We start from the raw sequence: 27,924 nt of genomic DNA, 5'->3' as shown, positions 1-27,924 counted from the left end.
TATGGGCAGGAGTGTACTATTGCCAGTTAGCGTTCAGCACAGTCCCCAGCTTGTCATTGTTACCTGTCTGCTTCCCCCACACACCCATGGCTATGCTGGGCTGGCTCACAGGCAGCAGTGCCCCCCTATTTATCCCGCTGCTGCTGCCAGGCTAGGTGGGGGATGCTGGGGCCTCCCTCAGGGTGTTGGTCACTAAGTGGTCCCCCCGCTAAGCTGAGCAGTGGCTCAGCCTCTCACACCTCCTCCAGGCTGGGCTGGCCCAGAACTCACCCAGGGGCGTGGTCTGGGGTCTCCCTGGAGGCTCCTGGTAACAAACAGCCCCACCCCTTCTGGGTGCTGGTATCCATGGCAACGGTATACAGCCCTTCCCTCCCAGGCCTGCTTGGAGGTCGGGCCTCAGGTGAGTGCTGGGGGTAGGGCCCTGAGCTGGGGGGACAAGAGAGAGAAAGAGGGACACCACATCACAGGCAAAGGGCCAGCACCTGGGTGGCAGGGGGACACACCAGGGACATGTCGGGTGGTGACGTGCTGCCCCAGCCTGGTCAGAAACACACGGGTGTGGACACCCACATGTGGGTCCCTTCAGAGAGCAACGCTCTGTGAGTAAGTGGTGACGCCTGGGCTGCTCCAACCTGTGTGGCCACACGAGGCGCACACGGCAGACGGGCCCCCCACCCCTCCCAGGTCCCGAAGAACATTGAGAATGGCCCCCAAGTCTGGCCAGGAGATTGAAGAAACCGAGGAAGAGGCTCTCCTGTCCCCCACAGAGCAAGAGTCGGTCAGTGGTCACCTGGGACCTCCAGCAGGCGCACCTGCAGCCCCCGAGACTCCCACATGCCTGCCAGACACCACGCCCCACCCCGCACCGGTGGTCTGCTCTGCCGACCCGCAGTAAGGAGGAGAGGGAGGACTGCTGAGCCTCCTGGGCCAGGTGGCCAGGGCCCGGCCTGAGTAAGCAGCAGGGTCTGCTGCTGCTGCAGGTTGGCTCTTGAGTCCCTGGACCCTCGCACACTGCGGCTGTTGTGGAGACAGCGAGAACTGGAGATCCAGGCCTTGCGGTGGGCCGTCCAGAATGGCGAGGACGCCCGGCTCTGCCACATCCTGGAAGAGGTGGCGGGGCTTCCGCCCAAGAGGTCTGCAGCACAGTCCCCAGCCCAACCCAACCCTGCCCTGTCCTCGCCCGGACTCCTGGTTTCTGTCTGACCCCAACCCCAACCGCTGAGGCAGATCCTTAACCTCATCCTTGCCGGCGCTGACCCTCCACCCTGATCCTAAGTAAACACGCTATAGCCTCCACGCTAACCTTGCGCATGTGGATGGGTTCTAGATCCTTGCCCAGACCAGCCGGAGGCTGGCCAGCCCCAGCGGGGCTGTACTGTGTGCCCTTGGGGCCAAGGTGGCAGTGGAGCCCCTCCTTCTCCCCTCCTTCTCCCCTGACCTGACATTAGGGACCCTGCCTGAGCAGGGTGGGGGCTGCTGAGGTCACCCCTCCTCCAGGAGCTCCCACAGTCAGGAGAAACTCCTGCAGAACCAGGTCCAGAAGCTGACCCAGGAGTTGAAGAAACAGAAGGAGCGAGCCCAGTGGGTGAGGCAGGGGCACAGGGAGTGGGCAGGGTCCTGGTGTTGGGGAGCCAGGCTGGGGCTGGCCTGGGGGCCTTCTGCAGAAGACACCCCCCCCACCACGAACCACGGGCCCTCTTGGAGCAGGAGAAGGAGCACCTGGAGGAGCGGCTGCTGCAGACCACTCGCACGCTCCAGGAGATGGAGGCCGAGCTGCAGAACTTGCAGAAGTCCTGCCTCCTGCAGCTGGCCCGCTCCTCGTGGGTGGGCCGCATGCTACGATCCCAGACTGGCAGTGTGGAGGTGAGCCTGTCCCCCAAGCCCTCCTGCCCCAGGCTGCCCTCCCCAGCCCTCCCCATCTCGTCGGGTGCCTCTGCTGGGGCGCCCTGGCCTGTCTGGAAGCCTGCCCTGCTCAGGTGCCTCTGGAACTCTGGGCTCCAGCAGGGAGGAATCAGGAGGCCTCAAAGCACAGGTGAGGTCAAAGAGGAGAGGTGCTGTGGGGGAGCACTCAGCCCCTGCCCACTGGCTTCCGGTCCCCTCTTGCAGGTAGTGACAGCAGAGACTCTGATGGACCCAAGCGACCTCTCTGAAAACATTCAGGCCCCCACCGGGGAGGTGAGCTAGGCCTCCCACGTGTGTGGTCTGGCATCTGGAGCCCTGCGGGAGGGGAGGACCATGTGCCTCTTGCTTCCTGGCCAGGGCTTTCGGCTGGAGGACGTGGACTGGAACAGCGTTGCCCGCCGGTACCCCAACCTCTTCACCAACATGGAGCCCAGCTCAAAGCAAAAGTAACTGCACAGAGCAGGGACTCCCCAGGGGCCAGAAGGGAGGGCTCACCTTGGCAGGTGAAGACCCAGGACACTAAAGGACCATTTAGTGTCCCTGGATAAGTCTCTTAAACCTTCCAATGCGCGTTCTCTGATCTGTAGAATGCGTTGGGGTTGAGGCGGCCATCACTGTCCTGCCATGAACTGAGCCTGGGTACTGGGAGGCAAGAGGGGCTTCCTGCTGCACTGCCTTGTGAGGCTGGACGGGGGCAGGGCTGGGGTCTGGAGCTGGAGTGGCCATCAAGCAGAGCGTGGTCCACAGGCAGCCCCGGCCCTGGCCACAGCTGGACACAGGGAGCCCAGAGTCCTCTGGAAAGTATTCCGAGCGGCATCACAAGACCGTGGAGTGGGGCTCCCTGCCCTGTCTGAACACCAGCAGCTCAGGGGGCGCTGACTCTGACTCCAGCAGCTGCCGGCCGGGCCTGCCTTCCTTCGTGCAGGTGATAGGGCACCCGCCCCGGGACCACCGCGCTTCCTCCGAGCAAGCGCTGGTGCAGGCCGGGAGCTACAGCAGGGACTCAGAAGGTGCAGTGGGGCGGGTCTCCCCTGGTTACCCTTCACCCACCCTCCACCCTCTCAGAGCTGTGATCTCACTCAGAGCCCTGGAGGTGGTCCTCCAGCCCCCAAGGTCCAGCCACCTTTCCTGCCCCATCTGACCCTGGCCCTGCTCCCTGCCCCGCCAGGCGCTGCAGGCCTGTTCTGACCTCACGGGGAACAGCCGGTGGGGACTCCATTCGAGGGTCCCCTCCCCAAAAGCGCTGCTCTCTCTAGATCTCCAGAAAACCCACTCACCCAGGCACGGCGAGCCGGTCCTGTCGCCCCAGCCCTGCACAGACCCCGACCACTGGAGCCCGGAACTCCTGCAGAGGTAAGGGGCGAGTGACCCAAGCCTCCGGCGCCGGGCTGGAGCTGGTTTCCGGGCGGGGCGCGCAGCTGTGCGGGTGGACCGGCCGCATCTCCTCACAGCGTCTCCTCTCTTCCCAGCCCGACAGGCCTGAAGATCGTGGCTGTGAGCTGCCGGGAGAAGTTCGTCCGCATCTTCAACCCATCGCAGGAGAGCACGGCCGACCTGAGCGGCATGGTGCTGAAGCAGCTGGTGCGCGGCTTCCCGCAGCGCCTGTACCGCTTCCCGCCGGGCACGGTGCTGGCCCCGCGGCACCACGTCACGGTGCGCCCCGGCCCGGGAGCCCGGCCCCGACGGCACGGCCCGGACGCCCCTCACCCGCCGCTCCGCGCCCTTCCAGGTCTGGGGCGAGACGACCCGCAGCGCCAAGAAGCCGCTGCGCGCGTCCTCGAGCCGGGAGCCCGTTCCCCTCCTCTCCATCCGCGGCTGCGCGACGCTGCTCCTGAGCCCCAAGGGCGAGGTCGGTGCGGGCCCCCGGTGGGGCGGCCGGGGCTGGGGTGTGGGGGTGACCGACGCGCCCCGCAGGTCCTCAGTGAGCACCGGATCCCACGCCGCGAGACTCCGGCCCCGAGGGTCTTCGCCGACGGCACCGACTTGTCCATCGACCGCTTCCCGCTCCCTGAGGCCGGGCCCGGCGCCGACACCCGCAAGCCGCCGCGCCCACCTCGACCCCTGCGCAAAGGCCGGGTGCGGGAGCCCCGGGTCAGTCGCCGGAGACCAGGGTGGGGACCGCGGGTCCCCGGGATCTGGCCTCCCTCCCCAGGCCCCGACCCAGCAGAAACGGTCCCTCGTATCCCCGCGCTAGGACGGCCCCCAACTTCCCCAGGCCCCGCCCCGGCCGCCCCCTGGTCCTGTCCTCCAGTACGCCCCGCGGCCCCTGCCCCGCCCCAGGCGCGGAGCCCTCTAGTGCCGCCTTTCCCGGGCCGGCCGCCGCCCTCACGACCCTCGCCCCACCAGGACGCGGGGCCTGCTGCCCCCAATGAGCTCGGGGAAGCTCTTCCACGCGCGGGAGGGGCCTGCGCGGCCCGAGAACCCCGAGATCCCCGCGCCACAGCACCTGCCCGCCATCCCGGGTGACCCCACCCTGCCGTCGCCTCCCGCAGAGGCCGGGCTGGGCCTGGAGGACTGTCGGCTCCAGAAAGAGCACCGAGTTCGGGTGAGTGCGCGCTTGCGGGTGCACCCCCTCCTCTCCCTCCCCGTCCTCCTCCTCTCCCTCCTCGTCCTCCTCCTCTCCCTCCCCGTCCTCCTCCTCTCCCTCCCCGTCCTCCTCCTCTCCCGCCCCTCCCCCCTCCTTTTCTCCCGTCTCCGCCCCTCCCCCGTCCCCGCTCCTCCGCTCTGTTCCCCTCCTCTTCTTTTCTCCCCTCCCCTCCCGTCTCCTCCCCGCCTCTCCCCCTCCCGTCAGCTCCCCTCTTCTCTCCTCGTCCCCTCCCCTCCGCTCTCCTCCCCTCCCCTCCTCGCCGCTCCCCTCCCCTCCCCGCCGCTCCCCTCCCCTCCCGTCCCCGCCCCGCCCCGCGCGCCTCTCAGCCCCCGCGCCCCCCAGGTGTGCCGGAAGAGCGTGGACCGTAGCTGCCCCCTGGTGGCCCTGTCGGTGCAGAACACGGCGGAGAGCAGATTCGGCTTCCGCTTCCTCAGCTGCCTGCCGGTCACCGCGGACACCTGCCGCGGCGCCTAGGGGCGGAGGAGCGGGGCCGGGACCGCGAGGGAGGGCGCGGGCGGGCGCCGGGGCTGGGCGGGCTGTGTCCGCTGCATCATTTATTGAACCAACGTGGCCTACAAAGTAAACCGCATTTCTGTACACCTGAGAGCTGGAAATGTTGGTTTGGGTTCCGGGGCGTCCTGCGCCAAGAGGAGGGAACAGGCCGCCCTATCGCGGCGCGGGAACCCTACAGATCCCCCGAGACGGGAGGCCTGGACCGCACCCCTGGCGGCCTCAGGCGAGCAGCTGGGACCTTGGGCCACTGCGGTCTAGGAGGTGGCTCTTACCCTGGGGCCGGCAAGGGAGTGGTGGACTCGCAGCTCCAGCCCCTGCCCCTCGGCCATGCCCAATTCTAGCAGGAGAGGCCTCTCACAGGCCTGCTCGGGTGACCACCCCCCACCCCCGTGCCCGCGGGAAAGCCTGGCCCTAAGGAAGGGCTGGGGAGCCGGACCCACCCTCCCCAGGCCAAACCCAGTTGGGGGCCTAAACTGGGTTCCAGCCTCTGCTGCCTCCCTGGCTGGTCCCAGTCCCCCACTCCCCTCCACCAAGAGGGTCCTCCCCAGGGCCAGGCACTCCTTCCACCCCCCAACACACCCGCCCAGGTATTCTGTGCTCTGTGACCACATATGTGGGCAAGTCGTGGCCCCAGCACAGGCAAGCTTGGCAGTGGGGGCTATATTAAGTGGGGACGGGGCTGGGGTGAGAGAGTTCAGCTGCCCTGGGAGGTCTAGCTGCTGCATCTGGTGCTGGCTTTGGGCCAGGACGTCCCTGGGCTCGAGGGCTCAGGCCTGAGGCCACCTCCAGGGCTCTCAGGACAGGCACTGCAGCCACCCCATCACCCAGGCCAGGCCCCCAGCTGCCCAGGGCTCGGAGCCGACGCCCCCTGGACTGCAGGTCTGTCGACCACCGCGGGGAGCTGCTGCCAGAATCTCGTGGCCTTGGGTGCTTGGGAGGTGAAGGGACCAGGTGCTGGCTCGAGGTCCCGGAGGGCTCTAGAAAGCAAGCAGAGTGACGGGACGTCAGAAAGGCTGTCAGGGAAGGGAGTCACCCGGTGGGGAGGCCACAGCCCACCCATGGCCCTACAGCCCCGAGGCAGTGGTCCTTGGGGGTCCACAGGCAGCAGCACCCCTGCACCCCACTTTCTGTGTTCCCAGCCCTGTGACCCCTGACTCGCATGGGTGGGCCCACCTCTGGGGCAGGCAAGGAGGCCACAAAGCCTGGTTCTGGCCCTGGGTCCTCTGTGTCCTGTCCCTAAGAAGGAGACCACAAGGCCTGGCTCTGACCCTCAGTCATCTGTGTCCTGACCCTGAGAGCCTGTTCACTGGCTGACCGCCCTGGGCCGGTTCCCAAGCCTTGGGTCCCCCAGCACCTGCCTCCACCGGTGTCTGGAGCCCTGGCATGCCTTTGTCCTGACCCTGCCCTGAGGCTACTGCAGCTCCCCTCCTCCTGGCCGCCCTGCCTGCCCTCCCTCCACCCCTGCAGGTCACGGCCACTAGGTAACCAGCTGTTGACCCCTCTGTCTGCCCCCTCCACAGACACCCACCACCATATGGAAGAGCAGAGGCTTGGCCTGCCCTGTTCCCTGCCCATCCCAGCCCCCTTAACCAGGCTCCTGCACAGAGGAGGGTCAGCTGCCCACCGTGGGGTCGCCCCTGCTTACACTGCCCCCTGCCCGGCCTGCCTGCCCGCTGAGGGAGGGTCCTCTTTGCTTTGCAGCTGTGATCACACTGAAGTCAGTGTCCTTCGGAAAGGGCACTGCATGGCTTAATTCTATGTCCCCGAGTGCGCGTGCCATCTTCAGGGTGAAGCGGCAGCACCCTCCTGCCTTGGTCTCCCAGTGGGGCTGCTGGCCGCCTTTCGTCCCCGCCCCCGGACTCATGCCTGTGTCCCTGAAAGCTGCCCAGTGGCCATGTTCTGCCTGCTGGTGCCCTGGGGTGGCTCCTTCTTTCTGTCCAGACTCCTCTGGACTCTGTTCATACCCCCTTTTGTGGAACGCCTCTCTTTCGTCCAGCCCGGGTGGCCCACAAGGTCACAGGGCTTGGACCATGGCTTGGGAGAGGACTTGGGTTGGGCCTCCCTCGGTCGTGAGCCCCCCACCCCCAGAAGGGGGCCTCCCTGTCACAGTCCCTCTCAGAGCCTGGCTGAGGAAGCAGGGCCAGGTTGACACGTCCGATCTGGGGTAAGGGCCCCCCTATAGAGGTGGGGTGTTGGTCACTCCCAGGCACTGGGGGGCAGGCGGGCAGGCTCAGTACCTGAGGCCAGGCTTGGGGGGCTGGAGGGAGTCTTGGGCTCTGCCTGGTGCACTTGCTCTTCAGGGACCCTCCGTGGGCCCCAGGGGGCTACAGCCCCTTCCTGTTGGGACTCCGGGTGCCTATAGGGGAGGGGGCTAGGGTGGGGAGAGGAGGAGGAGCTCCAGCCCTGATCCCCCCACGGGACAGGACACATAGGGATGGTCCACGAGCCTTGGGACCAGCGATGACTCAGCCAAGGTAGCCCCAGCCCTGATCCCCCCACGGGACAGGACATGCAGGGATGGTCCACGAGCCTTGGGACTGGGGATGACTCAGCCAAGGTAGCCCCAGCCCTGATTTCCCCACGGGACAGGACACGCAGGGATGGTCCATGAGCCTTGGGACTGGGGATGACTCAGCCAAGGTAGCCCCAGCCCTGATTTCCCCATGGGACAGGACACACACAGTGGAAGAGCTGGAGGGACACCCACCGCACGCCATGTTCCCTCCAGGCCCTAAGCCCAGTCAAGGCCAGGAAGTCAGAGCTGTCTGCAGGGTCAGGCTCTGGGGTGGAAGTGCTGGCGGCCGGATCTCCTGGCCTGTGTTGGGGCAGCTGCTCGGGGGGCTCCCTGGCCTGGGGAGGAAAAGGGACTGCTTTAGGGATTCTGGCCCTGGAATGGCGGCAGGGCAGGGCACTGTCAGGGCCGCAACCGTGGACACTGGTTCTCGTGGGGGGCTGGTCCCTGTGGGCTGTACCTGGCACTGGTGCCTACGCTCCCGCAGGCCCTTGGTGGGGTTCCCACAGAGGACTTGGCCAGCACCTGCAAGAGACAGCATGGCTGGGCCTGGTTCGGGGCCGAGGGGCTGCAGGGTCAGCTTTGAGGCAAATCAGTTACCATGGGTGAGGCTGCTGGTGTTATCTTCTGGGGCCAGGTCCTCAGAAAGCAGGCCTTCAGGCAGGAGGCCCCCATGGACCAGCAGGGAGAAGGGCCAGGGCCTGGAGGCCCGGGACTGCGTCTCAGGCAGGGACAGCTCGGGGTCAAGTCTCCGGATGGGGGCTCCACGGGGACAGTCTGCCCGAGGTTCAGAAGCAGAGGTCACCAAGGCCCAGCCTGAGAGCGCCCCCCAGACTCTGTCCACAGACCAGGGGCCCCAATCCCCATGCTGCATGGCCTGAGGCTGGCCTCTGACGCTGCAGCCTTCTAGAGAGGCCCTCATCTTCAGACCTTCCTCTCCCTCTGTGGGCTGCTCAGAGACAGTGTCCTGGCCTGGGGCCGGGTGTGCACAGCTCTGGGGACCGGGGTCAAGGCTGGAGAAGCACATGAGATGTGGCTATCCGTTTCTGAGAGGCCTGGGGTGGGGGCCTCTTCCTGGGGGGAGCTGGGGCTCAGCAGCGGGTCCTCCGGGCGCAGCTGCCGTACCCAGCGGGGGAAGGCCGTTGCCCTTCTTGATGGCCTCCTTCACTGCAAGCCAGTCCTGGCTCAGCCGCGGGGGGGCCGGTGGGCCCGTGTGTGTGGCCGGCACTTCGTCCAGGACCTGCAGCTGGGGGATGAGCTTCCTCACCTCTGCCCTGTAGTTGTAGCCCCTGGGCACCTGCAGGGGGAGGGGGAGGGAGGGCAGGTCTGGGTCCAGTGTTTCCTTCCGGCCAGCTCTTTCCCTGGCTCCCTTTCCCAGACCCACCGTGGGGCAGGGCAGGGGCCCAGAGGTGGGGATGCTGCCTACCCTGCTGGGGTGGGCTTGGGTCAGTCTCACACCCCAGGGACTGAGGGACTGGGCTCTCACCTGCTCAGGATGTAGGACCCCACTCTCCAGACCCAAGGCCGGGTCCAGGGATGCCCTCTGGCCCATGGAACTGCCCTCAGCTCAGGGCTCTGGCCCACGGAGCAGTAGCCACTGGGCACTGGTAGACGCTGACCTCAGCATGTGGCAGCACCAAGCAGCAGCTAATGAGGCTAGCACTGTGAGCTCAGGGCAGACGTGCCCTGTGCAGGGTCTGTGAGCTACGCCAGGGCCTGCACGCACAGGTGTGCCAGCTCTGAGCAGGGCACGCAGAGCCCCGAGATACTGCATAGGGTGGTCTGTGGGGCCTGTGGGGCTGGAGGTGGCTCTGGACAGGGCGTACACAGGTGTGTGTGTGCACACATCCGTGTACACGTGGTTCTTTGTGTTTCCACGTGGCTTATGTGTGGACCTCACAGGTGCATATGTGGGTTAAGGGACATGACGTGTGTGCAGGTGACCCTGTGGGATCTGGCAGGGCTGGTCCAGGAGGATGTCCTGGGAGTCATCAGACTTCCAGTGACAGAGGAGGTGAACTCATGGTGAGCAGGCCATAGGATGCGGGTGGGCACAGAAGTACCTGGCCAGAGGAGGGGCCCCGGGGCTGGAGCCACAGGGAGCCTCTCCTGGCCATGCACATGCTGGCCGGGTGCCCGGGACACGCACCTTGTTGGTGGGGCCAGGGGCCGGCTGTAGGCACACCAGGTTGCCCTCCAGGGTGAGCATGGCCAGGCGTGGGCACAGCTGCAAGTAGCGCACCTGCCCCAGGTCCTCCACGCTGTTGCCCTCCAAGTCCAGCAACTCCAATTGCTCCAGCAGGCACAGCGGGCTCAGGTCCGAGATGTTGTTGTAGGAGGCGTAGAGTTCCTGGGCAGCGCGGGGCTCTGAGCCAGGGCCCGGCCCAGCCCAGCCCTCCCCAGCCCAGGGTGCCCAGACTCACCTTAAGTGCTGGCAAAGAGGCGATGCCATCCAGGTCAGCGAGGCCACAGCGAGCCAGCCACAGCACCTGCAGGTGGCCCAGAGACGTGCCCAAGTCCCTGCAGAAGGCAGGGTTTGGTGGTCAACATGTGCCCAGCCCTGTGCTCAGCCACCACCTGCCTTTGGCTGTCTTCAGGGGTAGGGGCAGGTGTTACCACCTATGGTGGCCTCTAGACTGAGGAAGGGGCTCTCTGCCTTGGCCTTCTGGCTCTGGTGTGGGTACAGTGTCCCCCACCTTCTCCAAGCCCTGGAGGGCCTGGCCTGGGGAGCTGCCCTCGTGACCGGTGGCTCAGCTGTGCCCAAGGTGCTGCCCTCATAGCGGGTGGCTCAGTCCCTTCCCTGGCAGGCTGCAGGCATCACCTTTCTAATTGTCTCCTCAATAGCGTTTGGGGCACTCGAATTTGGAGTAAGGGTCTGGAGTGCTGCCTGGGAGCCTGAGCCCCTGGACACCGATGTGGGGGGCTTCGCTGGGGGCTGACCCCGTGCTGAGCTGGCAGCTTTGGTGGGGACCAGCTGCTGGAGGTGGCGGTGGGTCAGGGCGGCTTGATGTGTGCAGGGACACGTTGCTTCCTGCCGGGCCCACCCTGTCCCCACTGTAGCCACAGTGACTTCACCATGCGCTGTCCCCAGGGACCCTGCACCTGCCCCTCTTGGCTGGGAGGCCGTCCCTTCGGCGCCGCCACGCCATCTCCGCACCTCTCCTTGTGAAAGGGCCACCTGAGCTCACAGGCTTTCCCCCAGGAGCCACAGATTCCTCCAGGGCTGGGTGATTTCTTCGGAAATCTTCTTTCTGTCCAGTTCACGGCACCCGTAGGCTGCGTCTCACCTGGGCTTCATTCCGCCCACTGTGTTTTCAGCTTCCTTCTGTGGACCCCCAGGTGCATTCCCGGTGGTCCGTCCTTTGGCGCTGTGGAGTCAGTGTCTGTCCTCAGCCTGCTGCCTTCAATGGCTTTTCCACTCCGCTCTGAATTGGCTGGGATTTGTGTCTAGTGATTTCTTCAAGAGCAGCTAATGGAAACCCCTTGATCTCTGACTCACAGATGTTTGCTGGCTGTGAGCTTACGCAGCCTTTAGACTGGGTGTCAGACTCTCAGTTCACGCCTCTTCCCAGGAGGCTGCAAAAACTTTCGTTCCAGTGTCCACTGTGGCGACGTCTAAGGAGCACTTCGTTATTTCTGTCCTTAAAAAACCACTTGAGGCCGGGCGCGGTGGTTCACGCCTGTCATCCCAGCACTTTGGGAGGCCGAGGCAGGCAGATCACGAGGTCAAGAGATCTAGACCGTCCTGGTTAACACGGTGAAACCCCATCTCTACTAAAAATACAAAAAAATTAGCCAGGCATGGTGGCGGGTGCCTGTAGTCCCAGCACTTTGGGAGGCTGAGGCAGGAGAATCGCTTGAACCGGGGAGGTGGAGGTTGCAGCGAGCTGAGATTGCGTCACTGCACTCCAGCCTGGACGACAGAGCGAGACTCCGTCTCCAAACAAACAAACAAACAAAACTTGAGGCTGGGCACAGTGCTTCATGCCTGTAATCCTGGCACTTCAGGAGGCTGAGGTGGGAGGAGCGCCTGAGCCCAGGAGGTCGAGGCTATTGTAAGCCATGGTCGCACCACTGCACTCCAGCCTGGGCGACAGAGTGAGACCCTGTCTCAAAGAAAAAAAGACAAGTCAATCTCTTTTCTTGGCTGCTGCAACTTTTTACCTTTATCTTCATGCCAGTAACTTTATTAGGATATGTTTCAGTGCCAATAATTCAGTTTGTTTTTCCTTTCAGTCTTTTATTTCTGACAAGTTCCTTTGAAATTTTTTAATTTTTAATTTTTTTTTTTTGAGATGGAGTCTCTATCACTCAGGCTGGAGTGCAGTGGCACGATCTCAGCTCACTGCAACCTCTGCCTCCCGGGTTCAAGCGATTCTCCTGCCTCAGCCTCCCGAGTAGCTGTGATTACAGGTGCCCGCCACCACACCCGGCTAATTTTTGTATTTTTAGTAGATACGGGGTTTCACCATCTTGGCCAGGCTGGTCTTGAACTGCTGACCTCATGTTCCACTCGCCTTGGCCTCCCAAAGTGCTGGGATTACAGGTGTGAGCCACCGCCCCTGGCCTGAATATATTTCTTATACAATTTATGACCTAGTCATTTTTCCTTTGGAACTATTTTGTTTTGTTACAAGTAGTGCGTCATATTTAATTTTATAGTACCTTCCACTGCTCTTTTATATTTTGTGTATTTAACTTTATGTGCTTTTCATATTTTTTTGTTGTTCTTAGAGCTAATTTGTTGGTCTTAACAATAGAGGCTTCTGGCCGGGCGCGGTGGCTCACGCCTGTAATCCCAGCACTTTGGGAGGCCGAGGCGGGCAGATCATGAGGTCAGGAGATCGAGACCATCCTGGCCAACATGGTGAAACCCCGTCTCTACTAAAAATACAAAAAATTAGCCGGGCGTGGTGGCAGGCGCCTGTAGTCCCAGCTACTCGGGAGGCTGAGGCAGGGGAATGGCGTGAACCCGGGAGGCGAGATTGCAGTGAGCCGAGATCGCGCCACTGCACTCCAGCCTGGGCAACGGAGCGAGACTCTGTCTCAAAACAAAAAAAAACACAAAATAATAGAGGCTTATTTGTTAAGCTAAAAAAAAAAGTACAGCCATCTCCATTAGAATATCATTTACTCTTGTATTAGGGGCACTTTTTTTGTTCTTTGTTTTTGTTTTTTACGGTTTTTTGAGACGGAGTCTTGCTCTGTTGCCCTGGTTGGAGTACACTGGCGTGATCTCAGCTCACTGCAACCTCCACCTCCCAGGTCCAAGCGATTCTCATGCCTCAGCCTCCCGTGTAGCTGGCATTACAGGCGTGCACCGCCAAGCCCAAGCCCAAGCCCAGCTAATTTTTTTTTTTTTTGAGATGGAGTTTTGCTCTTGTTGCCTAGGCTGGAGTGCAACGGAGCAATCTTGGCTTACTGCAACCTCCGCCTCCTGGGTTCAAGCAATTCTCCTGCCTCTGCCTCCTGTGTAGCTGGGATTACAAGCGCACACCATGACTGGCTATTTCTTTTTTTTTGTATTTTTAGTAGAGATGGGTTTTCACCACGTTAGCCAGGCAGATCTTGAACTCCTGACCTCGTGATCCGCCTGCCTTGGCCTCCCAAAGTGTTGGGATTACAGGCGTGAGCCACCCCGCCTGGCTGGGAGACATGTTTCTAAGAAGCCCATTTTCCAAACCTATCCTAGTTTCTTGTTCGCGGTGTGTCTGGCTGCCTGCTGCAGGCCTGACTTCATTTCTCGTTCGCGGTGTCGTCTGGGTGCCTGCTGCAGGCCTGACTTCATGTCCAGGCCCCTCTCTGTTCCAGTTCTGTGGGCTGCCCACTGTGTCTTTGACCCCAAAGTGTTTTCCAACTTTCTTCCATTTCCAGATCTTCATTTTTTTTTTTTTTTTTTTTTTGAGACGAAGTCTCACTCATCGCCCAGGCTGGAGTGCAGTGGGGCGATCTTGGCTCACTGCAAGCTCCGCCTCCCGGGTTCACGCCATTCTCCTGCCTCGGCCTCCCGAGTAGCTGGGACTACAGGCGCCCACCACCACGCCCGGCTAATTTTTTGTATCTTTAGTAGAGATGGGGTTTCACCGTGTTAGCCAGGATGGTCTCGATCTCCTGACCTCGTGATCTGCCCACCTTGGCCTCCCAAAGTACTGGGATTACAGGTGTGAACCACTGTGCCTGGCCTACTTTATTTTTTTGAGGCAGAGTTTCGCTCTGTTGCCCCGGCTGGAGTGCAGTGGTGTGATCTCAGCTCACTGCAGCATCTGCCTCCCGGCTCACTGCAGCAACTCTCCTGCCTCAGCCTCCCGAGCAGCTGGGATTACGGGCATGTGCCACCATGCACGGCTAATTTTGTATTTTTAGTAGAGATGGGAGTTCTCCACGTTGGTCAGGCTGGTCTCGAACTCCTGACCTCAGGTGATCCGCCCACCTCGGCCTCCCAAAGTTCTGGGATTATAGGCGTGAGACACTGTGCCCGGCCCATTTTGATATGTGTTTGATAAACAGAAGTACAAATAAGAAAAATCAAGAAAACATTCAAAGAGAGGTTGCTTAATGAATACCCTTATCCTCATCTGGAAATAACTAGATGTGGCCCTTGGAGCCCAATTCACACAGCTGGAGAATGTTCTAGAATTCTGCCTGGAATTCCCCTGCCTTATGCTGCTGGGAACAGGCTACATAAAACCAGCAGCGTTTTCACAAAACCCACTTTGCCCAAACCCCCAGAATAAAGTCGGATGTTCCTTCAGCCTTGTTCTTTCCCTTCCGATGACGTGACAGCCGCCGACGTCTTCAGCTCCGAATGTTGTGAGTTGCTGTGGGGCACGGAGCTTCCTGTGCTTCTCCTGGGAGCTGGTCCGGGTTCTGTACACGGGCTCTGGCTGTGCCTCTCCCGGGGGCTGCCGTCTGGTCCGGGTTCTTTACACGGGCTCTGCTGTGCCTCTCCCGGGGGCTGCCGTCTGGTCCGGGTTCTTTACACGGGCTCTGCTGTGCCTCTCCCGGGGGCTGCCGTCTGGTCCGGGTTCTGTACACGGGCTCTGGCTGTGCCTCTCCCGGGGGCTGCCATCTGGTCCGGGTTCTGTACACGGGCTCTGGCTGTGCCTCTCCCGGGGGCTGCCGTCTGGTCCGGGTTCTTTACACGGGCTCTGCTGTGCCTCTCCCGGGGGCTGCCGTCTGGTCCGGGTTCTTTACACGGGCTCTGCTGTGCCTCTCCCGGGGGCTGCCGTCTGGTCCGGGTTCTGTACACGGGCTCTGGCTGTGCCTCTCCCGGGGGCTGCCGTCTGGTCCGGGTTCTTTACACGGGCTCTGCTGTGCCTCTCCCGGGGGCTGCCGTCTGGTCCGGGTTCTTTACACGGGCTCTGCTGTGCCTCTCCCGGGGGCTGCCGTCTGGTCCGGGTTCTACGTGCAGGTTCTGGCTGGTGGTTGCTGTTCTTGCCCAAACCCCAAGCTCGTGGCCTCATGGTGCAGCCAGAGTCCTGGGCTGCAATGAGCCGTGCGGGGGCCAGAAGGCCCCCAATCCTTGGTTGGCTTTGGGATGTTCACCAGGGACACCTCAAGGTGGGAGCTCTGGGCCCAGGTCGGGGGCACCTTTGTGGAGTTTGCTGGCCACACGACCTGGCATGACTGCCTTGGCCCTGGCCCCAGCTCTGAGTGAGGTGCTACCTGCAGCAGGGGCTCCCACCCATTGCAGACACAAGAGCTCCATGTGTAGGGGTCACACGGCAAGGGGGGGGTACATCTGGGCTGAGCCAGAGGCCACAGGGCATAGGCAGGACCCCCGGGAGTCAGGCTGGCCCAGGACCTCGTCCTTTCAACAAAGACCCTCTCAGAGACCCCCTCACACCTGCCTGAATGTCCCAGGCTCCCCCCACCTGCCCATCCACCCTCCACAGGGTCACGCGGGGTCAGGCAGCCAGCAGGATGGAGCTCTCTAGACCCCTGGGTCCCTGGTCCCAGCCCAAGTCCCCCCACTCCCACCAAGTTCTCCCCCATCCCTGCAGGGCCTGTCCCATCGGACCCCCTCATGGCAGGGCCCCAGCCCACCCCCCTCAGGCGCTCACCTCAGGGAGCCCAGGTGGCTGCCGTTCAGCTTCAGTTGGTCCAGGTTGGGCAGGTGCACCCCTGTATGGCCGCAGGAGGAGGAAGTTGGCCCGGCCCCTCACCCCTGCCCACCTCTGCACCCTCCTTCACCCCGAGGCATCAGCACCCCCGGCCCCTCACTGCTCGTGGGCCAGCCTCACCACACCACAGGAGGGGTTGCGTGGCACCCAGGAGCTGCTCCAGGGCTGTGGGCTCCTCTGGCCACCAAAGGGGTCTGCTGATTCTATGGGGCCTGGTAGAGGGTCTGGCTCAGTGGCCCTGAGCCCCCAAAGCCTCACGGCTCTGCGCCCCTCGTCTGTAGCCGGTCTGAATGCAGCACAGCATGGAGGGGTGTCCACACAGCAGGGAAGCTCAGACCATTGTCTATGGACTGCAAGAGGCCACTGGGCTCCAAGAGTTGGCTCAGAGAACTGGGGCCAGGCTGGCGTGGCTGGGTGGTACTCCCTTGGCTCAAAGTCTGGGCCCCACCCCCAAGCTGCCTCCACACCCCTCCCCTGGCATCTCAGACCGTCATGCACAGTCGCACACACAACACAGGACCAGATCACTGCACGCCCAGCCTGTGTTTCTGCACAGCCCAAGGCCCCAGGAAAAGGCTCTGCGTTCGGAGTCTTTTGTAGGATGGGGCATATGCCCCTGTGAGGCAGACGGAATCCCTGCATTGTGAGAAGGGGTGCAGAGTGGCTGGGTGCGGTGGCTCATGCCTGTAATCCCAGCACTTTGGGAGGCTGAGGTGGGTGGATTACTAGGTCAGTAGATCGAGACCATCCTGGTTAACACGGTGAAACCCCATCTCTACTAAAAATACAAAAAATTAGCCGGGTATGGTGGCGGGCGCCTGTAGTCCCAGCTACTCGGGAGGCTGAGGCAGAAGAATGGCGTGAACCCGGGAGGTGGAGCTTGCAGGGAGCCAAGATTGCACCACTGCACTCCAGCCTGGGTGACAGAGCGAGACTCCGTCTCAAAAAAAAAAATAAAAGAAGGGGCGCAGAGTGTGTGGGCACAGGCGCTCCAAGACCATGCCTGTGGGAAGGGCTTGAGTGAGTGCAGATGGCCGCGGGTTAGCCACACACCATGGTCAGGGACTTCACAGGCCATTGCAAAACAATACAAGACCAATCAAGATGGGCCTGGTTCACCTCAGTCAGTTGGAGAAATGCAGACAACCAGCGATCCTGGGTGGGAAGACGCTTCCCTGCTCTAAAGGTCACTGTGGGGCCTGGCGCGGTGGCTCACACCTATAATCTCAGCACTTTGGGAGGCCGAGGCGGGTGGATCACCTGAGGTCAGGAGTTCAAGACCAGCCTGGCCAACATGGTGACACCCCATCTGTACTAAAAATACAAAAATTACTCGGGCGTGGTGGCACACACCTGTAATCCCAGCTACTCAGGAGGCTGAGGCAGGAGAATTGCTTGAATTCAAGAGGCGGAGGTTGCAGTGAGCCAAGATTGCGCCACTGCACTCCAGCCTGGGCAACGAGAGAGACTCTGTCTTAAAACAAACAAACAAACAAAAAAACAATGAAAAAAACAAAAGACAGGCCAGGCGCGGTGGCTCATCCCTGTAATCCTGTAATCCCAGCACTTTGGGAGGCTGAGGTGGGTGGATCACTTGAGGTCAGGAGTTCGAGACCAGCCTGGCCAACATGGTGAAACCCCGTCTCTACTAAAAATACAGAAATCAGCTGGGCGTGGTGGTGCGTGTTTGTAATCCCAGCTACTCGGGAGGCTGAGGTAGGAAAATTCAACCTGGGAGGCAGAGGTTGCAGTGAGCTGAGATTGCGCCACTGCACTCCAGCCTGGGCGACAGAGCGAGACTCCATCTCAAAAAAAAAAAAGTCACTGTTGGGACAGCTGGTGACATTTGAATATGGTCTTCAGCATGGCTAAGAGTCGTGTACAGGTGTAATTCCTGACTTTGGCCATCGCACTGCATTTAAGGGAATGTCCTCCCTCTCAGGAAATACACACTGAAGTGTCAGTAGATAAAGGGGTGTTGCATGTCCAACTCTCAACTAGTTCAGGAAAAAGAACAGTGGCCTGATGCGCTGTGCACACACGGGAGGGAGCAGGGGCCAGCACCACCATGAACACGGCGAAAGAGAAGGAACCTGGTGGAGGGCGGGGAGGGAGTGTTTTTTGGTTTTTTTTTTGCGACAGGGTTTTGCTCTGTTGCCCGGTCTGGAGTGCAGCGGTGCAATCTCAGCTCACTGCAGCTTGACCTCCCCGCCTCCTATGAGTAGCTGTGACTACAGGTGCCATCATGCCTGTCTAATTTTTTATTTTTAGACACATGGGTCTTGCTATGTTGCCCAGGCTGATCTCAAACTCCTGGGCTCAAGTGATCCATCCGCCTTGGACTCCCATGGTGCTGGGATTACAGGTGTGGCCCCTGTGCCTGGCTGAGATTATTTTAAGATGAGTTTCAGGAGACACCAAGTGGCACTCAGCACCATTTCGGCCTTTGTTCCTCTGTGATGCTGGCGTGGGTGGGTGGAGCACTGAGCGTGCTGGTGGTACTGGCGTGGGTGTGTGGGGTACTGAGGGTGCTGGGGGTACTGGCGTGGGTGTGTGGGGTACTGAGCGTGCTGGGGGTACTGGCGTGGGTGTGTGGGGTACTGAGCGTGCTGGGGGTACTGGCGTGGGTGTGTGGGGTACTGAGCGTGCTGGGGGTACTGGTGTGGGTGTGTGGGGTACTGAGCGTGCCGGGGGTACTGGTATGGTGTGCGGGGTGCTGAGTGCATTGCCCTCTGCCTGTACCTTACACAGACCTCAGGTCAGAGGCCAACCCTAAGGAAGCCGATACGCGGCCCGAGAGGGGAGGACAGCTCTGTCGTCATAACCAGGAAACGTGTGTTGTTTACAGGGAGGCGTGGCCGTGGCCGTGGCCATGGCGGGGTGGGAAGAGGCTCACCAAAGTTCCCCAGGCTGCCCTCACGAGTGTCCACACACATCTCCAGCGCCCTCACCAGCCGAAGGTCATCCACCTGGGCCAGGGCCTGCTGTAGAAACCACCCGGGGGTCAGCGCTGGTCCTGGCTCTCCCCACTTTAGTTCCATCCTTGCTTCTGGCTACAGGACTCTGGGGCTCCCGCTGGAGCAGGCACCGACGTTTCCCTGCCTGGGCCATGTTGGCCCTGGCCTGGGTGGTGGGATGGGAGTGGATGTGACAGGAGCAGAGCTTGTTCTGCACTTGGCTGGGGGGTCATTGCCGGAGAAGGACCTGCCCTGGGGGCTGCCCGTCTCGAGAGACTCCCAGGGCAGACACATCACACCCGGCACCCAGAGCCCGGACCGCGCCTGGCCCTGCCCTGAGCTTTGAGCCATCTGGTCTCCCGCTTGAGTGAAGGACCCCCCTCTTTGGTTGGAGGATAATGGATGCTCAGCCCCTACTTGTGGGTTCTGGCCTGGCTCAGTCCTGTCTGTGACCCAAATGCCTGGGGACGTCTGTGTCACTGAGCACCTGGTGTTGCTGGTGTTTTGGGGCCTGGTAGGGGTCCCAAGGGCAGAGTGGGTGGAGCAGACCCAGCTGCAGGGGCTGGGCTGAGGCCAACCATCAGCAGGCAAGACCAGCAGGAGGGGGACAGAGGGCAGGCTGGACCACCAGCAGGAAGGAGCCCTGGGATGTCACCCCACGGAGGCCTCTGTGGCCACAGCCCCCAGCGCCCACACTCACCAGCCGGGCAGGGGACAGGTACTCTTCCACCAGCTGCTCTCCAAGGCTGTCCCTCTGACTGCCAGGGCCCTTGCTCTGTGGGCAGGGGTTGTGCAGGCCTTGCCAGCTCAGCTCCCGCACCTGGACGCTGGAGGTGCTCGGCCGAGGCCCACGGGATCTGTCCCAGCCTGGGTCCATTCTCATGTCACCTGCTGACAGAGGCACAGTGCAAAGCTCCAAGCTGTTGCTCCTCCTCCTCTGCAGCCCGGCTGAAGCCCTGGCCCAGCCCTCAACCCCCCGCCCCCCTCACAGCAAGCCCTTGGCACCCACCCCCACCCCGAGCCTAGAGAAGGCTCCTAGCTTGGCTGGGCCTCATGAGACCCTTGTCTGCTTAGTTCCAGCCTGGAGGGCCTCACGCTCCCCTCCCCCAGCCTTGGCTCGACCCCCTCTGCTTCGTAGGACACCCTCCCTGTGTTTCTGCCCATCCTCAGGGTCCATGCAGGGAGTGCTGGCTTTAGGCCTCCCCACCTGAGACCCACAAGGGCTGTGAGCCTGGGGTGCCGGGCCAGCTGCCTGTGGCTGTGGGGCTCCCGGCACGGCCTCAAGCTGTGGGCTATGGGTCCTTCTCCACCTGATGGTCTCTGAGCCTGGGGTCCAGGATCAGGTCCCAGGCCTTCCCCTACCCCAGCCCTGTGCCAGCCGAGCCCCTTCACCTGCAGGCAGCCGCCCTCTCCTGCTGTGGGTCAAACATCCAGGCAAGGAGGTGGCATGTACCCTCAGGCAGTACCTGCAAGAGTCAGGGTGGCTTCCTGGCCAGGTTACTGTGCCCATGGGAGCCTGGAACGGGCCAGGCTGAGGTCACAACACCTAGAGGTGAGCAGGTCAGCCCAGGACCTGACTATCCACGGGCCCAGCTGGCGAGGAGGAAGACAGAGTCAGGTGTGTGACCGATGCTGGGGTACCTCTGGGTCCCCCGACGCAATGCCTGCTGCTCATCCAAATCCCACTTCCCTCCTTCTCCACAGGGGTCCTCTCTTGCACCCTGTTCTTCCTGAGCCCCTCCCCAGGCCTCTGAGGGTATTGGCGCAGTGTGTCCCTCTCTTGCATCCCATTCTTCCTAAGCCCAGTGTGTCCCTCGACCACGTGCATCAGGCTTACCTGGTGTTGCCCCTTAAAGATGAAGACGTCTGGCGGGGCGCAGTGGCTCACGCCTGTAATCCCAGCACTTTGGGAGGCCGAGGCGGGCAGATCATGAGGTCAGGAGATTGAGACCATCCTGGCTAACACGGTGAAACCCTGTCTCTACTAAAAATACAAAAAAAAAAAAAAAAAAAAAATTAGCTGGCGTGGTGGCAGGTGCCTGTAGTCCCAGCTACTCCGGAGGCTGAGGCAGGAGAATGCCATGAACCCGCGAGGCAGAGCTTGCAGTGAGACAAGATTGCGCCACTGTCCTCCAGCCTGGGAAACAGAGCAAGACTCTGTCTCAAAAAAAAAAAAAAAAAAAGGCCGGGTGCGGTGGCTCACACCTGTAATCCCAGCACTTTGGGAGGCTGAGGCGGGCGGATCACAAGATCAGGAGATCAAGACCATCCTGGCTAACGCGGTGAAACCCCGTCTCTACTAAAGATACAAAAAACATAGTTAGCCAGGCATGGTGGCGGACGCCTGTAGTCCCAGCTACTTGGGAGGCTGAGGCTGGGGAATGGCATGAACCCAGGAGGTGGAGCTTGCAGTGAGCCAAGATGGCACCACTGCACTCCAGCCTGGGCGACAGAGAGAGACTCCATCTCAAAAAACAAACAAACAAACAAAAAAAGATGCAGACATCTGCCTCGGCCCCAGGCCCTGGAATCATGAGCTCCAGGCGTGGAGTGAGAAGTGTGCTCAGAGCGTCCAGTGTCCTCCTCCCTGACCACCTTCCTGTGTCTTCAGTCTGGACCTGGACTGATCCCTTGACTGCACTCCCCACCCAGCCTTCCCAGATTTATCTTCCTGATGAGATGAAATCCCTTCGGAGCCCTGTGTGTCTTACTACGTGTTCAGTTGAGGGCCTGCCTCGCCCCAGAGCTGTGGGCTGCACGTGGCCTGCACGTGGCCTGCGTGCTCCTCTGCTGTCCACAGTCGCAGGAGGGGACGCTCAAATATTTGTCGAAGGAATCCGTGAACAGGCAGATGCACATGTAGCCACTTAGAACGTTCTGGCCATGGCTTTTATCTGTAGACCACGTGTGGACACTGAAGATGCATCCTCTCCATCCCGTCTAGAGCTGCCCCTGTGCCGGGCGAGTTGGCCGGCTGTTGACAGAGGTGGTGGGTGGGAGTGTTGGAGCGGGGCAGTGGCTCAGGCTCTGGGTGCCTCAGTGGCCTGGTCTGGAAGGTGACCATGCACCAAGGATCAAAGAAGTGAATGAAGCCCAAAGCAGAATCTCACGGACTTTCCAGCCCGAATCTCCCCCACTGCCTGCCTTTCTCCAGCCAGTGCAAGGCCCCAGGCCTCACAGCAGAACCCCAACACTGCATCCCCCCAAAGACTCTGACCACCTCCATCCCAGGCCTGCCAGCCTCGAGCCTCATGGAGGGCATGAGCTGGCGGGGTCACGGGCAGCCCCTGGACACCTATGGGTGACACTAAGGGCTGAGTCAGCTACCCTTGTCTCCTCTGTGCCCAAGAGCCCCGAGCATCAGACTGGTCTGAGCCCCAAGGCCTGGGGGTGCAAGGGGTTGGAGGCTGTGGGATCCAAAGCCCCCATTGAATTCCCACCTCAGACACTGCACCTGGTGTTCTCACCCAGGCCTGAACCCATCCACACATTTCACGGCCCTGCTCCCACCCTGTGTCCCCTCTGCGAGCCCCCGTGCTCCCCAAGTTGGTAACTGGGGGGGGCCTGTCTCCACACCCCTGCTAGTGCCATTCCCTGGTGGGTAGCCATCACCTCTGGGTCCCCTGCTGCCCTCGCCCCTTCACCATGGGGGCTCGGAAGGCAGAGCCCGCTCCCCTCCTGAGCCCCACCCTGGAACCCTGAGCACCCTGGGTCATTGCCTCTGAGTCTCCCTCACGGGCAGGGCTTGGGGCCCCTCCTGTCTCCTGACAGGGAGCCCTTTCAGTGCAGGGCCAGGGGGTGGTGGAGGCAAGGGTCCTCAGGGGACCAGATCTGACATGCGGGGCCATCACTGGGTCCCCGATGGCGGTGCTGCTTCGTCCCCGCGCCCACGCCTCGGCGCAGGTTCCCTCCTGGCACCGGTCATGGGGCGAGGCTTGCGGCTCCCACCCCAAGGGTGCGCTCGGCTCTCACCTGAGGGCTCAGCCTAGGTGTCCGGCCCTGGCAGCTCGGCCCTGGGCGCCCTCCACCTCCAGGCGCTGTCTCCTACTCCAGGCTGTTCTTCCGGCCGCCGCGGGGTTGCGGCCTGGGCGCCATAGCAACGGGAGCCAGGCCTCATTTGAATACGCAAATATTTATAAGTCGCAGGGGGCTCGGGTTCCGTGCGGCTGAGCCACGCCCCTTAGCAACGGTCGCTAGGGCGGGGCCACGTGGGCTGGCACGTGCGTGGGCGCCCCTGCTGCGGGCGATCCCAGGGGAAGGTGACGCGCCACCAACTCGAGTTGGGTGGGCGCAGGCGCGTCAGGTGCCAGCTTCCTGCGGCTCCGTGCCTGGGCCGTCGCGGTGCACGTGTCGCGCTTCCTCGCGATCCTGGCGCTTCCCACGCGGGGCGGGTAAAGGCGGTCTCTGCTGGAAGCTCGCGCCCACCTTTCCCAGGTGGAAGGGTCGCCCCTGGGGCCGAGGCCTGCCGTCCTGACCTTCGGTTGGAAGTGAGGCCGACGGCAAAAGGAAGCACCGGGGGAAGCGCCCCCGAGGACCAGGAAACACAGACCGGACGCCGGAGCGCACCCGAGTGCCCGGCCCGCGGGACACGCTGCCGCCCGCCGTCCAGTCGCCGCTTCTCACCCGCGTTCATGCGCGTCCGCCCCGAGCCGAGCTCTGACTGCGACTGCGCGGTGGACGGACGGCAGGCGGGACCCCCGGGACCGCACGTGGGTGGAGCCCCGGGTCAGCAGCGACCGGCGCAGGAGGGCGAGGCGGGCGCTGGACTGGGCAGAGGCAGGGTTTGCCTGACTGTAAAACGCCTTTTTTGTTTTGAGACGAAGTAGCGCTCTGTTGCCCAGTGCAGTGGCGCGATTTCGGCTCACCGCAACATCCGCCTCCCGGGTTCCAGCGATTCTCCTACCTCAGCCTCCCGAGTAGCTGGGACTACAGGCGCGCGCCACTGCAGCCGGCTAATTTTTTGTATTTTTAGTAGAGACAGGGTTTCATCATGTTGGCCAGGCTGGTCTTGAACTCCTGACCTCAAGTAATCCACCCGCTTAGGCCTCCCGAAGTGCTGGGATTATAGGCGTGAGCCACCGCGCCGGGCCCTTTTTGTTTTTTAATGAGGATGTATTTCTGATTCCTTTGCAATTTTAAAAAATGTTAAAAACACGTCTTTTTGGGTTTGAAAGAGCTAGGATGTGCGTCTATGTGCTTGGGGTGAGCCCTGGGCACTTCGCTCCCCTGTGGCAACTTGTGGGTACGGTTTAACTGGACCACGCTGAGCTTCTGCAGCGTTGGAACCTCAAGTTTGGGGGGACTGGGCGGGCAGGGTCGCCTGCCACGCAGGCCCGAGTAAGAGGAGAGTGGTGGAGGGGGCGTTCTCACGCCTGGCCCCAGGGCACACGGCTGCGCCCGCCGCCCGGAACCCCACCGGGGCTGCAAGGCGTCCTCGGGGTGGGTTGCGGTGGGAGTAGGGGAGCTGGGGTGCGTGGTGGTAGGTGGGGTGCGCGGACGCTCCACCTGCGCGGAAGGGGAGCCGGGCAACCGGACCCCGCGGCCACCCGGGGGCCCCCAGCTCCGAGCATCCCGCCTTGGTCCCGGCGGATCCCAGCCTTTCCCCAGCCCCTAGTCCCGAGACCTCCGCGGTGGGCGGCGCCGCGCTGCCGGCGCAGGGAGGGCCTCTGGTGCACCGGCACCGCTGAGTCGGGTTCTCTCGCCGGCCTGTTCCCGGGAGAGTCCGGGGCCCTGCTCGGAGATGCCGCCCCGGGCCCCCAGACACGGGCTCCCTGGCCCTCCTCGAGCAACCCCGAGCTCTGCTCCGGTCTCCAGCCAAGCCCAACCCCGAGAGGCCGCGGCCCTACTGGCTCCGCCTCCCGCGTTGCTCCCGGAAGCCCCGCCCGACCGCGGCTCCTGACAGACGGGCCGCTCAGCCAACCGGGGCGGGGCGGGGCCCGATGGCGCGCAGCCAATGGTAGGCCGCGCCGGGCAGACGGACGGGCGCGGGGCGGGGCGTGCGCAGGCCCGCCCGAGTCTCCGCCGCCCGTGCCCTGCGCCCGCAACCCGAGCCGCACCCGCCGCGGACGGAGCCCATGCGCGGGGCGAACCGCGCGCCCCCGCCCCCGCCCCGCCCCGGCCTCGGCCCCGGCCCTGGCCCCGGGGGCAGTCGCGCCTGTGAACGGTGAGTGCGGGCAGGGATCGGCCGGGCCGCGCGCCCTCCTCGCCCCCAGGCGGCAGCAATACGCGCGGCGCGGGCCGGGGGCGCGGGGCCGGCGGGCGTAAGCAGCGGCGGCGGCGGCGGGTGGGTGGGGCCGGGCGGGGCCCGCGGGCACAGGTGAGCGGGCGTCGGGGGCTGCGGCGGGCGGGGGCCCCTTCCTCCCTGGGGCCTGCGGGAATCCGGGCCCCGCCCGTGGCCTCGCGCTGGGCACGGTCCCCACGCCGGCGTACCCGGGAGCCTCAGGCCCGGCGCCCTCACACCCGGGCGCGTCTGGGCGGAGGCGGCCGCGGCCACGGCACGCCCGGGCACCCCCGATTCAGCATCACAGGTCGCGGACCAGGCCGGGGGCCTCAGCCCCAGTGCCTTTTCCCTCTCCGGGTCTCCCACGCCGCTTCTTGGCCCCTTCCCGTCGCTCAGTCCCTGCTTCCCAGGAACTCGTCTGTCTTCTCCAGCTTTCCGTGGCTGAAAGATGCCCCCGGTTCCCCGCCGGGGGTGCGGGGCGCTGCCCGGGTCTGCCCTCCCCTCGGCGGCGCCTAGTACGCAGTAGGCGCTCAGCAAATACTTGTTGGAGGCACCAGCGCCGCGGGGCCTGCAGGCTGGCACTAGCCTTCCCGGGCACGCCGTGGCGCGCTCCGCCGTGGCCAGACCTGTTCTGGAGGACGGTAACCTCAGCCCTCGGGCGCCTCCCTTTAGCCTTTCTGCCGACCCAGCAGCTTCTAATTTGGGTGCGTGGTTGAGAGCGCTCAGCTGTCAGCCCTGCCTTTGAGGGCTGGGTCCCTTTTCCCATCACTGGGTCATTAAGAGCAAGTGGGGGCGAGGCGACAGCCCTCCCGCACGCTGGGTTGCAGCTGCACAGGTAGGCACGCTGCAGTCCTTGCTGCTTGGCGTTGGGGCCCAGGGACCGCTGTGGGTTTGCCCTTCAGATGGCCCTGCCAGCACCTGCCCTGTGGGGCCTGGGCCTGGCTGAGCAGGGCCCTCCTTGGCAGGTGGGGCAGGAGACCCTGTAGGAGGACCCCGGGCCGCAGGCCCCTGAGGAGCGATGACGGAATATAAGCTGGTGGTGGTGGGCGCCGGCGGTGTGGGCAAGAGTGCGCTGACCATCCAGCTGATCCAGAACCACTTTGTGGACGAATACGACCCCACTATAGAGGTGAGCCTGGCGCCGCCGTCCAGGTGCCAGCAGCTGCTGCGGGCGAGCCCAGGACACAGCCAGGATAGGGCTGGCTGCAGCCCCTGGTCCCCTGCATGGTGCTGTGGCCCTGTCTCCTGCTTCCTCTAGAGGAGGGGAGTCCCTCGTCTCAGCACCCCAGGAGAGGAGGGGGCATGAGAGGGGCATGAGAGGTACCAGGGAGAGGCTGGCCGTGTGAACTCCCCCCACGGAAGGTCCTGAGGGGGTCCCTGAGCCCTGTCCTCCTGCAGGATTCCTACCGGAAGCAGGTGGTCATTGATGGGGAGACATGCCTGTTGGACATCCTGGACACGGCCGGCCAGGAGGAGTACAGCGCCATGCGGGATCAGTACATGCGCACCGGGGAGGGCTTCCTGTGTGTGTTTGCTATCAACAACACCAAGTCTTTTGAGGACATCCACCAGTACAGGTGAACCCCGTGAGGCTGGCCCGGGAGCCCACGCCGCACAGGTGGGGCCAGGCCGGCTGCGTCCAGGCAGGGGCCTCCTGTCCTCTCTGCGCATGTCCTGGATGCCGCTGCGCCTGCAGCCCCCGTAGCCAGCTCTCGCTTTCCACCTCTCAGGGAGCAGATCAAACGGGTGAAGGACTCGGATGACGTGCCCATGGTGCTGGTGGGGAACAAGTGTGACCTGGCTGCACGCACTGTGGAATCTCGGCAGGCTCAGGACCTCGCCCGAAGCTACGGCATCCCCTACATCGAGACCTCGGCCAAGACCCGGCAGGTGAGGCAGCTCTCCACCCCACAGCTAGCCAGGGACCCGCCCCGCCCCGCCCCAGCCAGGGAGCAGCACTCACTGACCCTCTCCCTTGACACAGGGCAGCCGCTCTGGCTCTAGCTCCAGCTCCGGGACCCTCTGGGACCCCCCGGGACCCATGTGACCCAGCGGCCCCTCGCGCTGTAAGTCTCCCGGGACGGCAGGGCAGTGAGGGAGGCGAGGGCCGGGGTCTGGGCTCTTGCCCTGCAGTCCTGGGCCGACACAGCTCCGGGGAAGGCGGAGGTCCTTGGGGAGAGCTGCCCTGAGCCAGGCCGGAGCGGTGACCCTGGGGCCCAGCCCCTCTTGTCCCCAGAGTGTCCCACGGGCACCTGTTGGTTCTGAGTCTTAGTGGGGCTACTGGGGACACGGGCCGTAGCTGAGTCGAGAGCTGGGTGCAGGGTGGTCAAACCCTGGCCAGACCTGGAGTTCAGGAGGGCCCCGGGCCACCCTGACCTTTGAGGGGCTGCTGTAGCATGATGCGGGTGGCCCTGGGCATTCGAGATGGCCAGAGCCCAGCTTCCCGTGTGTGTGGTGGGCCTGGGGAAGTGGCTGGTGGAGTCGGGAGCTTCGGGCCAGGCAAGGCTTGATCCCACAGCAGGGAGCCCCTCACCCAGGCAGGCGGCCACAGGCCGGTCCCTCCTGATCCCATCCCTCCTTTCCCAGGGAGTGGAGGATGCCTTCTACACGTTGGTGCGTGAGATCCGGCAGCACAAGCTGCGGAAGCTGAACCCTCCTGATGAGAGTGGCCCCGGCTGCATGAGCTGCAAGTGTGTGCTCTCCTGACGCAGGTGAGGGGGACTCCCAGGGCGGCTGCCACGCCCACCGGATGACCCCGGCTCCCCGCCCCTGCTGGTCTCCTGGCCTGCGGTCAGCAGCCTCCCTTGTGCCCCGCCCAGCACAAGCTCAGGACGTGGAGGTGCCGGATGCAGGGAGGAGGTGCAGACGGAAGAAGGAGGAAGGAAGGACGGAAGCAAGCAAGGAAGGAAGGGCTGCTGGAGCCCAGTCACCCCGGGACCGTGGGCCGAGGTGACTGCAGACCCTCCCAGGGAGGCTGTGCACAGACTGTCTTGAACATCCCAAATGCCACCGGAACCCCAGCCCTTAGCTCCCCTCCCAGGCCTCTGTGGGCCCTTGTCGGGCACAGATGGGATCACAGTAAATTATTGGATGGTCTTGACCTTGGTTTT

The 27,924-nt window shown here is 63.2% G+C and overlaps 3 protein-coding genes across 33 annotated transcripts; 2 read left to right on the top strand and 1 right to left on the bottom strand.

Annotated features, from left to right (window-relative positions):
* The first annotated feature begins 42 nt into the window (after positions 1–42).
* Positions 43–5,093, top strand: LMNTD2 (lamin tail domain containing 2). 2 transcript variants are annotated; one of them, XM_016919981.4, is made up of 14 exons: positions 43–400; positions 768–891; positions 981–1,133; positions 1,498–1,585; positions 1,708–1,863; positions 2,107–2,175; positions 2,260–2,348; positions 2,650–2,912; positions 3,159–3,255; positions 3,372–3,555; positions 3,632–3,751; positions 3,817–4,013; positions 4,249–4,447; positions 4,832–5,093. In XM_016919981.4, exons 1-14 carry the CDS (start codon positions 163–165, stop codon positions 4,961–4,963), a joined length of 2,109 nt encoding a protein of 702 aa, XP_016775470.3. In that variant the 5' UTR covers positions 43–162; the 3' UTR covers positions 4,964–5,093. The 2 variants fall into 2 exon arrangements, with proteins under 2 accessions (XP_016775470.3, XP_054517785.1); XM_054661810.2 differs by having other exon boundaries at positions 274–400; positions 685–891.
* Positions 5,027–23,262, bottom strand: LRRC56 (leucine rich repeat containing 56). Of its 27 annotated transcripts, none has more exons than XM_054661811.2 (15): positions 22,567–22,890; positions 21,334–21,568; positions 20,432–20,578; positions 19,987–20,187; positions 19,295–19,482; positions 18,534–18,621; positions 15,578–15,638; positions 9,938–10,034; positions 9,664–9,864; positions 8,640–8,811; positions 8,115–8,291; positions 7,975–8,039; positions 7,710–7,852; positions 7,240–7,373; positions 5,027–5,979 (listed from the first exon to the last, which is right to left on the bottom strand). In XM_054661811.2, exons 4-15 carry the CDS (start codon positions 20,102–20,104, stop codon positions 5,666–5,668), a joined length of 1,758 nt encoding a protein of 585 aa, XP_054517786.2. In that variant the 5' UTR covers positions 20,105–20,187; positions 20,432–20,578; positions 21,334–21,568; positions 22,567–22,890; the 3' UTR covers positions 5,027–5,665. The 27 variants fall into 27 exon arrangements, with proteins under 27 accessions (XP_054517786.2, XP_054517791.2, XP_054517787.2 ...); XM_054661816.2 differs by having other exon boundaries at positions 18,534–18,618; XM_054661812.2 differs by having other exon boundaries at positions 21,334–21,643; positions 22,567–22,687.
* A 1,358-nt stretch (positions 23,263–24,620) lies between these two features.
* Positions 24,621–27,914, top strand: HRAS (HRas proto-oncogene, GTPase). 4 transcript variants are annotated; one of them, XM_063783628.1, is made up of 7 exons: positions 24,621–24,757; positions 25,780–25,943; positions 26,213–26,391; positions 26,545–26,704; positions 26,799–26,880; positions 27,401–27,525; positions 27,634–27,914. In XM_063783628.1, the coding sequence occupies exons 4-6, from the start codon at positions 26,574–26,576 to the stop codon at positions 27,518–27,520; spliced, it is 333 nt and encodes a 110-aa protein (XP_063639698.1). In that variant the 5' UTR covers positions 24,621–24,757; positions 25,780–25,943; positions 26,213–26,391; positions 26,545–26,573; the 3' UTR covers positions 27,521–27,525; positions 27,634–27,914. The 4 variants fall into 4 exon arrangements, with proteins under 4 accessions (XP_063639698.1, XP_016775457.1, XP_063639697.1 ...); XM_016919968.4 differs by lacking the exon at positions 26,799–26,880; XM_063783627.1 differs by lacking the exon at positions 27,401–27,525 and having other exon boundaries at positions 27,526–27,707.
* Positions 27,915–27,924: the final 10 nt, after the last annotated feature.

The sequence above is a fragment of the Pan troglodytes genome, chromosome 9, assembly GCF_028858775.2.
Source record: "Pan troglodytes isolate AG18354 chromosome 9, NHGRI_mPanTro3-v2.0_pri, whole genome shotgun sequence".
In the NCBI taxonomy this organism is placed as follows: Eukaryota; Metazoa; Chordata; class Mammalia; order Primates; family Hominidae; genus Pan; species Pan troglodytes.
Note: the sequence above shows the minus strand (reverse complement) of the source record. Positions and strands in the feature narration are given on the sequence as shown.